Source organism: Pezoporus wallicus, unplaced genomic scaffold (assembly GCF_028554395.1).
Source record: "Pezoporus wallicus isolate ANWC-B61680 ecotype Strahan unplaced genomic scaffold, APGP_CSIRO_Pwel_v1 scaffold_7402, whole genome shotgun sequence".
Lineage (NCBI taxonomy): Eukaryota > Metazoa > Chordata > Aves > Psittaciformes > Psittacidae > Pezoporus > Pezoporus wallicus.
This window is the reverse complement of record NW_026641037.1, coordinates 4,423,378-4,439,171: the sequence shown is the minus strand read 5'-3', so window position 1 is coordinate 4,439,171 and position 15,794 is coordinate 4,423,378. Positions and strand designations below refer to the sequence as shown.

General features: G+C 43.2%; 1 protein-coding gene across 8 annotated transcripts in view; it reads left to right on the top strand.

The window, feature by feature from the left end:
* The first annotated feature begins 3,639 nt into the window (after positions 1-3,639).
* The window catches only part of ACAP2 (ArfGAP with coiled-coil, ankyrin repeat and PH domains 2), a 68,324-nt gene continuing 56,169 nt past the window's right edge, over positions 3,640-15,794 (top strand). For all 8 annotated transcript variants that reach the window (XM_057421842.1, XM_057421845.1, XM_057421841.1 and 5 more), the window contains exon 1: positions 3,640-3,772. In XM_057421842.1, coding sequence (XP_057277825.1) covers positions 3,720-3,772 — 53 coding nt within the window. In that variant the 5' untranslated portion in view covers positions 3,640-3,719. The remainder of the gene's footprint in view (positions 3,773-15,794) is intronic.

Here is a 15,794-nt window from a genome sequence, read left to right as displayed (position 1 = left end):
ATAGAGAATTTGACCAATGTGTATGGGTAATGCAGATGTCTTCTGCAAGGCTGTAAAACAGATGACTTGTACTTTGTGGTAAGTACAATTGGGTACTTTGCTCCCGCAATTAAAGCTGAACCCATCAGAAGCAGCTTTTATATAAGCTTATGTCTTGCCCTCCTGTCACTCACATTCTGGTCTTTCAAGACCTCATTTTCATTCTGGTGCTCAGCTTTCTAGGCTACAATGCCTACAAAGCATTTTGTTTAATAAACAAAAAAGGCTCTGCTAATTTCCAGTGAAAACCTTCTTGTAATGGCTTCCAAAATCCTGGCTGAAATGGTTATGTAGCATTGAGGGAGGTACAGTGTACATAAATGCAGCAAGATGGTTTTGAATGAACCTAAGAACATCCCTTCATCAGTCAGCTATTTTGTGCTATCTGGGTGATCTCCCTTTTTGGTGCTTCCAATTTAAATGCCATTTTGGAACTTGTGCTGGTTTAAGTTATGGGTGTTATTAAAGGCTTTGTACTCTTCATTCTCTTCAGCAAAAATTGTGCTCCCTTGTCTTGCTCACCTAGAGTCCAACCCAATGCACCTGACACCACTTTTAACTGAAAGCCTGGTTTACTTATTTCATTCAGGTTTATGCCTTCATGCATTTTAAAACCTAAAATAGGCAAGCTTACTTTGCAGTAACTACATATACTCGATATAGCTTCTTTTACAAAGGGATATCTGATTTCCTTCTATTCTGGAAATACAAAGTGTAGTCCCCTGGTAAATGGGGACAAGAAAGGAAATGCCTTTTATATTTTTACATTAGATGGGGACTCAGGTTGCATGCATATCTTCATCTGGGGAAACCTATGGTAAAATCTCATTCATACAGTAAAGAGGAAGGACAACACATGCATCCCTTACTAATATGGAGACTGAGTTCCACAGCATCGTAATTGTAAAGCTTCATGCACAGGGATAAGTCCCCACGCTGCACCCTGTTTGGAGGAAGTAATTTCAATATGCTTCCAGTAGCAAGACAACTTGCAATAAGAGCCTTAACTCTGCCTTTTAAAGTTTTTCTTCCCTGTCCTTAAAGTTTCTTTCACACACTTGTGTGAAAAGTTGCAGTTCATAGAAACTGCAAATACTTTTTTTCCACAGCTTGCTCTCATGTTAAACCTGTGTATCTTACTAGAATTTTCTTTCTGTAACATGCTTTTTGTGGCGTTTATCATGATACCACCTCACCAATGTAATTGTCCTGTTTGAAACCAGTGTTAAATGTCACAGTGTAAATAAAACCATTGTTTTCATTGCTGCTTTATGGCACTAACACTAGGTGTATTGGTTTGACTTCTTGGAGCTTTTCAGAAGAAACTGGCAGCCTCTGTGGGGTGTGTTCATGGGCAAATACTTAAACCAATATTGCGGTTTCCTCATCACTGCAAAGAAGGAAGTATTCTTTAGTGTAACTGATGTGCATCAGTTTGTACATGCTTGGCTACAGCGTGTAGCATAGATCTGGGGCCTGAATCATGAATTTAAGGCAGCAGCACCACAGAATAGGTTGCATTTTCCAAGGTAGTTTTCTTTGTGTGTTGTAGGATTTAAAGCAACACTGATCTGTCTTCATGGTCAGCATTGAGTAATCGCTTACTGGCATTGAGTAATGGAAAATGACTAACACCAACTACTCCTCAGGAAGTAAAACTGTTCCTAAAAGGAAAAGAAGAGCTGGGCTCTCTTTCCAATGTCATACTTTATTTGAAAAGTGGTTTTCACAACACTTGCAGCCCAAGTGATAAAAACATTTCTTAACTTGCTGCTTTTCCTCTGTGGGTATGATAGAGGTACTCAACTCCTAACCTAAAGGAGTGGTAGTTTGGTTAGTTTCAGTGAGGGGCAGCTCACAATAATATACAATCATTACACCTGTGTAACTCAGTTTACATCTGATGTTTCACCAGTCTTGGGGGGGGGGGGGGGGGGAACACAGCAACAAAACCCAACACCCTAAACCACAACTGACTGAACTGAAACATTTCTCTTTGCTTCTCTGAAAGGACACTGTAACTGAGGGAAGGACAGTAAGGGTGTAGCAGGCATTCAACCATGAGGAGAGGAGTCTAAAATTTCCCTCCATCCTTCCATGTTCATTGTTTCTCTTGTGCTACCAAAAGGACATCAGGGGAGCCAGAAAGGGTGGGATGAGAAAAAAGGTTAAAAAAAAACCAGGCGAAGCCTGGTGCAGATGACGGGGCACTGGAGGGATGGAGCCTGAACACCGCAGGGAGTGAGCAGGCTCTATGACAGCAGGTACAGAGGCTCCAGGTTCCTGAAGGAGCTGAGAATGACTGCCATCAGCTCGTGTCTGCTTCCCAGCACCGCATCCTGCTGGATGGAGCCCGTGACTTGGTGTGACATTGCTTCATTTTTTCTAAGTTGTACAGTAAGTTGTCCTCCTCGGTCACTGTCTTTGAGGATAAGTGTGGATGGCTGATGTGCCTTTGTCATTTTTACAGCTGGGAACACTAAGCCGTGCCAGAGCCGATCTTTCTCCTTTTTTTTTTCTTGATCAGTGATCACCAATGTTCTGCTGTCCTTCCGTATGAAGAAGGAGAGGACCAACACGATCCTTTCCACTCTATGATACAGCCCCTTTGCTGCCCGAAAATCCTTCAGTAAGTATTCCCAGGCAAACGTTCCGTGAAAACCCATGTACGCACACGTGGCATTCCTAGTACAGAAAGCCCTGCTGTTCGCCTCCCTCCTACAGAGCAACACAGATCTCCGGCCACCGCCAGGATCGGGACCTGCAACACCCCGGAGAGCATCCGAACTGCCGCTTCTCCTCCGTGGCTCACCACTTGCTGCTGCACCCCCGGCAGCGACACGGGCTCCCCGCCGGAGCGAGGGGGAGCTCCCAGGGCAAGGGCTGCCTGCCCGCGCCGCGGCCCTGCGGGACCAGCTGCTCTCTACAACCGGCCCGGCTTCCACAGGCGGGCGGCCGAATGCCAGGGGTTCACCTGCTCACGGTTAACCCGGAGGAGCCGAACGGCCCGGCCCGCACAGGCCCCGCACCACCGGCACCAACCACCGCGCCGCAACCCCCTTGGGCAACGAGTGACAAGGGGCAGCCTATCGCAGCGCTGGAGCGGCTCCCTCAGCGATGGGATTGGCCTTCAGGACAGCCGTAGCAGTGGGACTTGACAATTGGTGGGAGGCCAAAGGCTGTTTTCCCGTCGGCTCACCAGGCTGTCACTCTCAGGGACGCCCTGTGCGGGAGTGATCTCTGTGGCACCCGGCTGCCTCCTCTGGGTGGCGCTCAAGAGGAGGGCTGTCGTTCTGTTATGCCCGCCCCTCTCGCTTTGTGGTTGGCCAGAGCGCTTCCCCGCTGTTGCGACTGGGTGGGCAGGCTGCCCTTCCGAGGCTCCACGATGATTTGGAGGAAGCCCCGCCTGCGCCGGCGTCTCGTTGGCTGTTTCTGCTGCTTGCTGCCGCCCATTGGCTGGCCGGGCCGTCAGTCGAGGTTGGACGTGCTCGGCGGGCAGAGGGGTGCTCGGCGGGGCGTTCCCGCCGCAGCCGTCCCGCTGCCGTCCCTCACCGCCTCTCCATGAGCGCCTCCTCCGCCTAGTCCCGCCCCGCACGGCGGCCGGCCTCGGCTCGGGCTCTCCCTGCCACCACCACAACCGCCACCAGCGGAGGCAGCGGCGCGCCCCGCGGCAGGAGAGGATGAAGGTGACCGTGGACTTCGAGGAGTGCCTGAAGGACTCGCCGCGCTTCAGGTGCCGCCGGGAAGCGGCCGGGCCGGGGGGACAGGTCGCGGTGGAGCGGCGGGGGCCGTGCAGGGAGGGCAGGAAGCGGGGCGGGTGTCTCAGGGTGGCAAGGCCGCGCAGCGGGGCGGGGAGGGGGCTGCGGGGCGGGCCGGGAGCTTGGGGACCCTGGGGGTGACAGGTGGCGGCGAGCTGTGGGCGCCCGGCTCCTTGGAGAGTGGCAGGATGAGGCCGGGGCTGTGTTGGGCGGTGTTATCTGGGACCGGAGAGGGGCAGGGTTTGGGGAGCGTAGAGTGGAAGGACAGGGACAGCGGGTGTGGAGGGGTGGCTGCGAGGAGCGATGTGAGGCGGTCAGGAGGGATCTGTTGTGGGACTCTGTAGGTCGAGGGCGTTGCTGGAGTGTGAGGGCGCTCTGAGGAGGGTGATGCGGGAGCTGGGAAGTTCAAGGAGAGAGGCAGCATCTGTAGTACGTGGGACTGGGGTTGGTGCGGCGGTGGCACAGTCTACAGTGAGCGCTGCTGGGGTCACCCCCCTTTGAGCAGATGGAGGGTGGTAGGCAGCTGGTGCGGGAAATGATCAGTAGCTGAAGCAATGCCTGATCCAGCTCAAGAGCGTGAACTCCTGTTGGTCCGTCTCTAGTTCTTCATGGTTGTGCTTACACTTCAGCTCCCAGTGCCTCCTGCCTGCGTCCACTACATCTGACCATGCTCAGTCTGCCCACTATTGAGGTGCCAGTACTAAACAAGCTCGGTATAATCTTACTTCCTGTTGTCAGACCAAGGCATGTGCTCTTTTGTTTTTCCCCACTCAAGTGACTGTCGGTCCTGTAGGTTTACTTCTGCTTGTGTTAGGCAACTTTCCCTTTTACCTGTCCCTGTGCTTTTAGCCATTCTCTCTCTGTGTTTTGCTCCATTGTGTCTACTCAGTGTAATTCTGTTGAATGTGTGGCTGGTCTGTATGCACAGACCCACTGTCCGTGCCTGGTATCACCTTTCTAGCTGATGGAGAGGCAAACAACTCCTTGACTTGATGAGATCTGTCACTGCTGTCCCCTGCTGTCCCATACTGAGCCCATGTTTGGAGTGGCTGTGGCACTGTGGTTTGCACAGGCTGGGTGAGCTCTGGCTGTTGAAGGAAATAGTTTTGTGCTTCCTCTGGTGTCTGTGTGTTCACGCCTCCTCTTTGTGTCAGCTTTAGCAATCGTGTGGTTCTAGGATGTGGAGGAAGTTGAAGAAGGTTTGAATGGCTTACCCCTGGCAGAAGGTGGACTTCCTGTTCTTCCCTCTTTTTCTTCTCTGTGCCAGCTTGTCCCTTGCTGCTTCTGCCACATGGTTCTCTGGTGACTTGTATTGTTGGACCTTTCTGTGAGCTTGCCGCCCTGGCAGAAGAGACTGGATGGTTATCTGCTAGGCTAGTGAGTTGAGTCAGCATTGTGAAGGGTGTGAGACCTACTAAAGCTTACTGGGAGGAGGAGGAGGAAACTTCACTGCCAGAAGCAAGACTAGTGAAGGCAGTGGGGAGTGAGACCTCCCCTGAGGCAGCAGGCAGCTTTTATATTGGTTTAGCGGATCCACAAAATTTTGCCCTGAGCTGGACATGCTCGCTAGTTTATGTACTTTCTGTCATGAGTATGTTTAATTTGGGTCCATTGTGGTGACCATGCAATCTTAGGTTGGCTTAGCTTAACCATAGAGCTGTACCATTAAGTATAATTTCTTTAAATTATCAATACCTGCTGAAGTGTAGAATACATGTTTGAAAGCAAGAAATAGTGACTAAAACTTGTGAGCAGAAGCATGCTGCTGTCTTTTCAAGTTAAGACATACTAGTTACTTTGGATTCACTTTGTATCATTCTCCTTTTGCCCCTCTTGGTTCTTTTACTGCAAGGAGAGAAGCTAAGGAAAACCTTTTGTTGGGGTTGTATAGTGCATTATGGTCTTTCTGACAGTCTCTGAAACTATTGCCTTTGAAGAAATTGCAGAAAGCATTGTGGTGTAATTAACTGATGCCACCAAAATATCCTTCCAACCTTTAACTAACAGGAAGTGGCTAAAACTGTGAAGTAAACATCCTGTAGTGTTTTTCATGTACCTAAACCAAATACTAGAAACCTTCCAAATGAATTTTACTGCAGTGTTTTTGTTAAGGGATGATAGAGACCCTAATGTAGAACAAGGTCATTATGTCCTGGCATTCTTACAGGGAGTAGTGTGGACATAAAGCGCCTTCCTGTGCTGTGTTCCTCATAACGAAGCAGAGCTGCAGCTTCCTCCTGATCTTGCTGAGTAGGTGGGTGTAGTCTTCATCCTTCCCATCAGCATACCTGTTGGAGCAGTTAAATAAACCTGTTGGGAGGCATAGAGTGTATAGAAATGTCATGGTCTAGTTTCTTATGGTTGTGGAGACAACTGGGAGGACATGGGTGAGTTGGAGTTCATGAGTCACCAAATCCCTATTTTCACAGGGAATGATTGAAATCTTTTAAAACATACCACTGTGTACACCTTCAGACACATGACTTACTTGCTTATCTGCTTCCTGTGAAGTTCATGTTGGTGTCTTTTGGCTTTGAGATGTAATTGGGAATATCATAGTTACTTGAATCAAAGAAATAAAGGTTCGTTTGCTTGCTTGAAGTGCATATAGAGGGAGCATGGGTTGTTGCTGTTGAGTTGCTGATATGTGATTAGATAATAATGGCTGTAAAGATTCATGTCAGAAGTATGGAGGGCTATTTAATAGTAAGGCATGCTCCCCTCCCCCAGTAGATAAAGAAATCTCTGAATTATAAAAACTGAAGCAATGATGGCCTATTGCATCACTAGGTTTATACCAGATCAGTTTGGGATTGGAAACTTGATATTTAGAAATTGCTTTTGAAAAGGGTATGAATTCAGGCACACTGTTGCAAGTTTGCAATCATGTTTTTTTTAAACCCACTTTGAAATATAATCTCATTGAAATCACATGCTTTTCCCTCATGACTCCCTTCTTAAAGTATGGACAGACCAAAGATCTAGTAAGGAAATGTGTTTGCAGTTCTAATATAGTGTGTCCATAACTTCCCATCAAATGAAGAAGTTGCCTGGCAGGGGCCTTAGAGCAGTCTTTGAGTACTAAGAACTGAGCTGTGCTGGCAAGTTCTATGTATATAACTAGGAATTCCTGGAGTGTTTGTTGTTTGGTTTTTTTGTTTGTTTTTTTTTGTTATACAAATAGCATTGTGAAAGTATACTTTCTCCTTATCTTTAAACCATGAGAATTTAAGCTTCAGTGCTTAATGGAGCAGGATTTTGTATTGGTGTTTCATTTTCGTTTTTAATTCTTGTACCAAAAGAACATGTTTTCTCCTAATGAGGTATGCGCTGTAGCAGCCACATGAATCACTCTGAACCTAAATTTTTAGAAAGGAGAAGCAAGTTTAAGTGCTGTGGAAATACATCAGCTTCCGGGCAACAGTGAGCAATCTTGATAAACAGCAAACAATAGAAAAGCGAAATTCTGTTGCTTGAGATGTGTGCAATTGTAAGAACTCTACAGAAGAGCCTTCAGTCTGTTCCAGCCTTTAAATAAGCATCAGTAAAAAGCTGTGCATTTTTGAGATCATTTCTTTGTCCTTATCTGTTACTGTTGCTGAAGTTTAAGTTATTTTCATTTGATTTTGTGTTCGCTTCCTGAAACCCCAGCTGCAGAGCAGATGATGGAGGAACGAGGTAGGTGAAAGAATGTAACATGAAATTGGTGCAAATTGCCATTCTTAGTAAAAGTATATTATGGATTGCTTATGTGTGGAACTTGTGGTTCTAGTGTATTCCTTCAGGGGGACTTGTCTGAGGAGTCTTCCGTTTATATTGAACTGAAGTACTGATTTCTGTAGGCAGGCCTCCACTGGCTTGTTACTGAAGTTCCCTGGTATGTGTGTTGGTTTTCTGTGGCTTTGATTCTGGCCTACCTGAATGGGGCCAGCTGAGATGTACCTCAGGGTTATGTAGGGGATGCAGGCTGAATAGCTCACTCATGCTACTTTATAGCTTTCTAGATTTATGATTTTTTTTTTTTTTTTTTTCCTCTCCAGTACTGTGTAACCAAAGTGTAGTCATTAAGCATCAGTTTCCCAGGTAACAGGAAGTGTTTTTCACTTTAAAACCTGAATATAAAAAAGTGATTTATTTAGCCTATTTGGAATAGAGCTTGTCCAGTAGTCAGAGAACTTATCATATGTGCATAACCCATATACTTTGGTCTGCTTATTTCTTTCTGAAGAAAACATAGGAATTGGAATATCGGTAATCTTGTCCCTTCTGCAGTGACTTCCAGTGGGTCCAGTGCTGCAGTGCAGGCTGCCTCTGAGCCTGCTTCGTTGCAGTACTGCAAGTAGCAAATAAACCCCTCTTATTCGGTATGGGTTACAGCACCCATAATCTGTGTGTGGTGATGGTGCTGCTGAAATCACTGAGGCTGCTCACATGGGTAAACTCAGCATTTAAGGTGTTAAGAGGTATGTGACCAAGAACTGTGTCTGCATGCAAAATCTGTTTTCCTGAGGCTTACCTAGCTGTTTTAGGGGGACTTTTCAAAGAAATGATTGGTCTGGGCTTTCTGCCCTTGGTGTTTGGGACTGAAAAGCAAGTTTGTAACTTACTTGGCAAAGCAGGGTGGAAAGTATTGCTGAAGAAGAGGAAAAGAAAGATACAGTAAGTTCAAAGGGAAAGCTGCCAAGCATTTGCTTGTAAGTTTGCATTTACCATTTTTCATACTTAATGTGGTTATGTTTATAATTCTCAGTAGGTGATTGTAGAGCAGAACTTTTCATAGCTGAAGTGTAGTGACATGGAGGACTATTTTGGCAGGATGCTGGTGAGTTACACGTGTACCATGTCAGTCTACACTGCTAGGAGTCTGATGGAGTTAGTTAAACAGAGTGCTTCTAGAATTCCAATTTTTCACTTCTGTGGAGATTGCAGTGAATGTGCTGTTCTACTCTTATTTTAAATCTGTGACTACCCCTTTCATAAATTCATTAAGAAAATAATTGATCTAGGAAAGGGGGGTGTATTGGAAGGTAAACCCCAATGTTAGAACGTTTTCTTTTACACCAATTGTACTAAAGAAGTTTCATCATAATCTATCATACTGAAACCTTTTAAAGACTTTTCATATTAACATGAAGTTGTTACAGTCCTTTCAAATGGAAGTTGGATAAATGTGTCCTGAAATCAGGTCGTCTTGAGCACCTACATTTTTTATTTAATTATAACAAAGTTGGCTGTTATAAATTACAAAGATTGGGGTTTTTAATGGCGAATCTGATTCTATTTCTTTGTTGTTTGATATGAGTTACCTGAAGTAGCAGCAAACTAAAAAATCTTAACTATATCTCAGATTGCTAATAGGAACTTAAAATGTTCATTTCCTTGGGTTTGGTCTTTTTAAGTTTTTCTCTAGGCATGTTTGAAAAAAAAACCACAGTGAGAAGGGTACTTACAGTGGAAGCAGTAACAAAATCTGCCAGCTTTCATAATGTTGCTGTAGCACAGGATCAGTAGCTGAAGAGCTGATATTAATTAAGCATATGCAACTGATCTTTAATGAGCACTTGCAGTATTAGAAGGACAGCTTATTTGTATGTGTACAATATAACTGTAATTATACAAGCTCCTGCAGTCATACAGGTTTTAAATATAGTTTTTTAAGAGGTTTGGTTCTTTAGCCTGGGGTGTCTCATTTATGTCAGCTAAGCTCATCCCGTGTAATTACATTATGAACTAAAGTTATGGAGATGACAGTCTTATGTTTTGGGGGGGAATATCAATATTAAAATATCTGAAAAGTAGGGTTACCGAATAGAGTATTGATTAAGGAAGAGGCAACTATAAAATAGTCTATCTTCACCTAGATGGGGCTGGGGTAGCTTTGTTTTTTTCCTGAAAGTATCTGTGGAATCATTGGCCACTGAATAGCAAATGTGCTGGTTTGGCTCTGTTAGCAGTATCCTGTGATCTTCTTTCAGACTTAGCTTCTTGACAACCTTGTACTCAGAACTGGTTTATGTGGAGTCAGCATTTTTTCCTGTTCTTACTTCATGCAGTGAACAATATGACTCAAGTTATTGGTAATTTTTTACTATAGAAAATTATTCTGAAAAGTCTCCAAAGTGAAATCTATCCTGATCTGGGAGAAAATCAAACCTACTTTGGGACAAAAAAGAAAGGAAAATATCTAATTTTCATTGACTACAGAAATGTTCCCACTGAAGTTACAGCTTAGAGAGCCAAGAACCCTTTACCTGGGTCTTCATGTGGGCCTTTCTGACTAAATCAGTTAGTTTAGTATTTCAAGGAGATGCAAATGCAGAAGTGTCATGAGGGAGTGCAAAAAAACCCCACCAAAACCCTCACCTGGTTACTTAACGTTATGTCTTGCATCGCCTTAGGTTTACGTGGGTAGGAAATAAAGGAATAAATTCTGACTGATTTAGTTACTTGGGTTTTTTTCTGTCTCTCACTTGTAATGCAGAATTCAGTTTAAAAACATGTATAGAAGCTTAAACTGTGTAAGTGCATCTGTGAGCTTTTTGAGCAGAAACTGTGCTGTTTGTTTGAGGTTTAGGTGATGAATGACGTGGTTTGCTTTTTGATAGTGGCAGATTTGTAACAAAAACAACAGCTAAAATAGCTGTATGCAATGGAAGACCATTATGAGGAAATACAGATGAGCATATGGACTGTGACGATTTTTAGTATATGCAGGAGTTTTTGCTATTTATCTGTGTGACAAGTAGAGTCCTGGTTTTGTTGCCACTCTTTTATATGACTAAAAGATTAGATCAAGACCATGAGAAACAGTAGACGCTATCATTATGATCATAAACTAAACAGTTTTAAGCAGTCCAGTAAAATAGATCAAAACATCACTTTTTCCATCCTGCTCATCCCTTCAAGAGGAGTCATTGCATGTGTGGCAGAATAGTTACTTTATAGATAACATTTGCTTTGTGAATATTAAAAGTAGCAAGGCCTCAGACCTAGGGTAAATCCTAGAATAGTTACGGTTAGAAAGGACCTTAAGATCATCTAGTTCCAGCCCCCCTGCCATGGGCAGGGACACCTCACACTAAACCATGTCGCCCAAGGCTTTGTCCAACCTGGCCTTGAACACCGCCAGGGATGGAGCATTCACAACTTCCCTGGGCAACCCATTCCAGTGCCTCACCACCCTAACAGGAAAGAATTTCTTCCTTATGTCCAATCTAAACTTCCCCTGTTTAAGTTTTAACCCATTACCCCTTGTCCTATCACTACAGTCCCTAATGAAGAGTCCCTCTACAGCATCCTTATAGGCCCCCTTCAGATACTGGAAAGCTGCTATGAGGTCTCCATGCAGCCTTCTCTTCTACAGGCTTTCTCAGCCTGTCTTCATACGGGAGGTGCTCCAGTCCCCTGACCATCCTCGTGGCCCTCCTCTGGACTTGTTCCAACAGTTCCGTGTCCTTTTTATGTTGAGGACACCAGAACTGCACACAATACTCCAGGTGAGGTCTCACAAGAGCAGAGTAGAGGGGCAGGATCACCTCCTTCGACCTGCTGGTCACGCTCCTTTTGATGCAGCCCAGGATACAGTTGGCTTTCTGGGCTGCAAGTGCACACTGCAAGCTCATGTTCATTTTCTCATCGACCAACACCCCCAAGTCCTTCTCCGCAGGGCTGCTCTGAATCTCTTCTTTGCCCAGCCTGTAGCTGTGCCTGGGATTGCTCCGACCCAGGTGTAGGACCTTGCACTTGTCATGGTTAAACTTCATAAGGTTGGCATCAGCCCACCTTACAAGTGTGTCAAGGTCCCTCTGGATGGCATTCCTTCCCTCCAGCATATCAGCTGAACCACACAGCAAACTGTTGTTTTGATGCAATGTAAATAACGGCAAACAGTTGTTTTGATGCACTGTAAATAACTAATTTATGGGATGAAGTCCTATATACATTCTGAAACTGACAAGATGCAAGAATAGACTAAAAAAAAGGTCATTGGCAGACTGACGTGTGCGGCAAGAATCTTTCTGTGAATCACACTTTCTGTTTGATACTTGTAAGTTTTATGTTTGAAATTCTAAGACTCTACAATATGCAGACATGATACTCTTCACTAATTTTTAGAGTTCCTATGTCAGTAATAATGGAGATGTAAATAGTCATATTGTGGCTTTGCACAAGCAGCAGTCAGTGCACATGCACAAACTACCTTTACTCTTTTCACGAATTTTTGATATAACTTCCATAATAGTCATTCAGGGAAGACCGCTGTTGGCAATTTTGCATGAATAAACATAAAGCAGAGCTAGTGATTAGTTTGCACATTGTGATTTTTAAGTTTCTAAACTTCCAAAATGTGTTTTATTTTATTTTAAGCTTGATAAAGAGGAAATTGGCTAAGCCATATGTAGTGAAATATATTCTGTCAAAATTGGGGAGGGAGGGGTTTTGTGCAAGAGTTTCAGATTTCCATCTTTCTGGGTGCCAGATGTTAATTTAAGTAGGAAAACAGGTATTGAACACACTCAGTGTTTCTATGCATTTAAAATACCCTAGTCTTCAGTTGTTAGTGATCTTGTAATTATTTTTAAAAAGATGCATAACTTAAGTAATGCTGTATATCATGTAGCAGATTTTTGTGTACTGATGTTTAAAATGACATTTTGTAGATTGATGTTTGAATTGAATTCACTCCTTTAGTACAAAGGGAAGGCCTGTTGCATTCAGAATCTGACTTTTGGCCATGAACGTCATCCCTTCTGCCTGGCAAATCAGAGGTGTAGAATTTAAGCTGTGAGATATGCATCTGTGTATGCACCTAATAGCTAAACAAAAAAATCAAATCCAGAATTTGCCTATTGCAACAAAGCCTGCAACTTCCCCTCTGACTGTCAAATAGAGCATTCTGATTTTGTGAAAATGTATTACCAAAATACTCAGCTTCTGAAATGGACAAAAAAGGTTAATACTTGCTGAGGACTGTCTTCATAGCAAATCTGAAACTTTCCTCTGGTTTTGGTAGAGAAGACCCACCTGATGTAATTGTAGAGAGCTATTGAACTTTAGGTCTTCGGAAACATGGTGATCAGTGTTAAAGGCTTTGCTGTCTTATGGTGGTTTGGGCACAACAGTACTTTTCTAACTGTAGTAGGTATAAATTATGACATGGTTTAGTGTGAGGTGTCCCTGCCCATGTTAGGGGGTTGGAACTAGATGATCTTGAGGTCCTTTCCAACCCTAACTATTCTATGAAATGACAAAAGGAAGGGGACAGATATTGCCTTATTTTTCTGAAATCAAACACAGGGCTCATTTTAAGATTATATGATACCTGTAAAGTATGCGCTTAGATAATTAGAGGGTACTCTGATCTTCAGTTTCCTCTGCTTTATAGGAGTTTTTCTGTACAGGTGGTTAAGTCTTGCTGTATCAGTTCTGAACATACTGATATGGAGAACCATGTACTGGGGGAATCACTCTCCGAGTTTCCAGGTACTGCTACCCTGTCTTTTATATTGCTTGCATTTGAGATAAATAAGAGTTATCTTTCCCTATCAGGGATTAATTTTGTCATTCTTCCACAGATGTTGTCTCTCGTAGCTTTTAAAAGAAGGGTTGCCTCCTTAGCATCTTATTAGTTAACTCCAGTTGTTGAGGCCAATAGTTAGGGTGTAGCATTTAGATGGAAGGATGTCCTACCTTGTATCTTTTGCAATTGGGTTGTTTGATGGTTATATTTGTGGTTCCACTTCCTGACCTTACTACGTATTTGAGTTTTCAAATATTGAAATCCTTCATTCCTTCTGCTGCTTTTGTGTTCAAGCTCCTGGGTGGTTGCTGAGCTTCAAGATTAAAGGAGCCCTGTAATGTTCACAAGTTTTCAGCAACAAGAAGTTTCTGCACCGCACTATTAGTTTCTTCAGCTTGTTTCTGCTGCTCTTTTTTTATTGCAGCATCTTGATACTGTAGTCCTACTTCCTTATCTGATAGTAAGGCCTCCTTTTGACTCATTCTTGAGATGTTGGAATTACTATTCAAAGTTGTTCAGGACAGGCATTGTGATGTGTTGCATTCTTATCTGAGTTTACATTTAGCAATTTTAATCAACCTTTTGTCTTTGAAGCTTTCATGGTCAGCATTGTGTCCTCATCTTGTTAGCAACTGTCCTACCATGAGCAAAACGTTTAAGTTGAAAGATGAAGAAAATCCTGCTTATCGGAATCTTTGTGGAAGGCCTGCTGGTTTCCTAGATAGGTTTACTGTCAGGCTCTCGTAAGGTAAAGAAGTTTAGTGGAAAAATATTAGGCAAAACTAGTAGGGGGAAAAAAATACTGTTGGGCATTTCTGGTAATTTACTGCGAAAGAGTAATGAGAAAAAAAAACTTGACAATTCAGAGCTAGCAGGTAGCACAGATGTCCTGGCAGGCTGTGTATGATCATAAAATTCTGCTGCAAGTTTAGTGGTAATCACTTTGACTTTCAGCCATATATATTAAATGCAATAGAACTTCTTCCTTTTCGAAGACTGATTTGTTTATAATGCTAATTATCTTTTGAGCCATGTGTAGTCTTGCAGTAAAGAATGAATCAAGTGAAGCATGCATCTTAAAGGGATTTGTCCTATTTCTTGGTTTGTTACAGCAGAGACTGTGATTTAGGATCAGTTAAATTTTGTAGGTGAAGAAGCCCTTAAGGACTGGTATCTACAAGCAGACTTTTGCTTTAATGATTAGGTGAATTCAATAAATACCTTTGTCTTATTTAATTTGATTATTTTATAAAAGAAGCCTGACTTGGGAGGAGTGAAGAAAAGCTCTGAGGTCTTGATTCTTATTTCTTTTCTCTTGGGAAATTTGAAATGTGGTTAGTGCTTGCTACAGGCCCAGGAAGACTTGTCTTATTCATCAGCATGATAATCTTCGGTTCAGGAAATGCATTTCTGTACTTCAGTCCACCAAGCTCATAGAAAGTGTCTAGGATTTCATAGTAAGGATGAAGCAAATGTCACATATTTGATTGGAAGTCCTACTCTTCATGTTATGAGGTTTTTTCAAGCTATTGATGAAATGCTTTGTGGCAATGACTGAAGAATTAATAATGTACGGAGTACTAACATGAATGAGGAAGTTTATCTCGGCATGTCAGGGAGCATTCATCATCTTCTCCTCCGTGTTGAGCGGCTCTGTGCCAGCAGGGAAAAATCTTTGTGGTGCCAAACCAGGGCTTCAATGAGTTCTGTGACAGGCTGCAATAGTGTATGTTCTTCAGACCATATGACACATCTCATGAGTTATAAAGCTCTCCTTGTATGTGCTGTTATCCAAGGTTACTACGTCTTATTTATCAGTGTGTGACTTTTCTGTCCTTCAATAGTCATGTGACTTTTTTGTCCTTCAATATGTCATGTTTCTTTTTTGATCTGTGGTTGTCTGATGCTATTATACATGTACCAAATGTAATCCTTGTCAACATATTGGTTAAGATGCCTCTAGATACCTTTTTATATCTGACTATAGATGAAGAAAATCAAAGCACACAGTGACTGGAGGGAGCATTTGATATGCTGGAGGGTGGGTCTGTCATTCATAAGGACCTCAGCAGGGTAGAAGAAAGTAAAAGTAGAAAGCTCCTGAAGTTTAACCAAGGCAAATGTGAAGACTTCCTCTGAAAAGGAAAGAACCCATGCAGCTGTGCTGGCAGATAGGGACCTTTGCATCCTGCTGAACAGCAAATGGACCATCTGTCATCAGCATGTCTGTGCAGCTGTGAAAACTGGCAGTATATTGGGCTGCATTAGCAAGGGCATAGCTGGCAAGTTGGGGGAAGAGATGATTACACAGTATTTAGCTGTCACAAGGCTAAGTCTGGAGTGTTGTGACCAATTTGGGGCCCTGCTAGTAAAAGAAAGATATTACCAAAATGAAGGAAAGCACTCACAACTTATTTTGGGTTTAATAATGTAATCAAATTATACCACAAAAAAGTGCTTTTGTCATAGCAGCATTA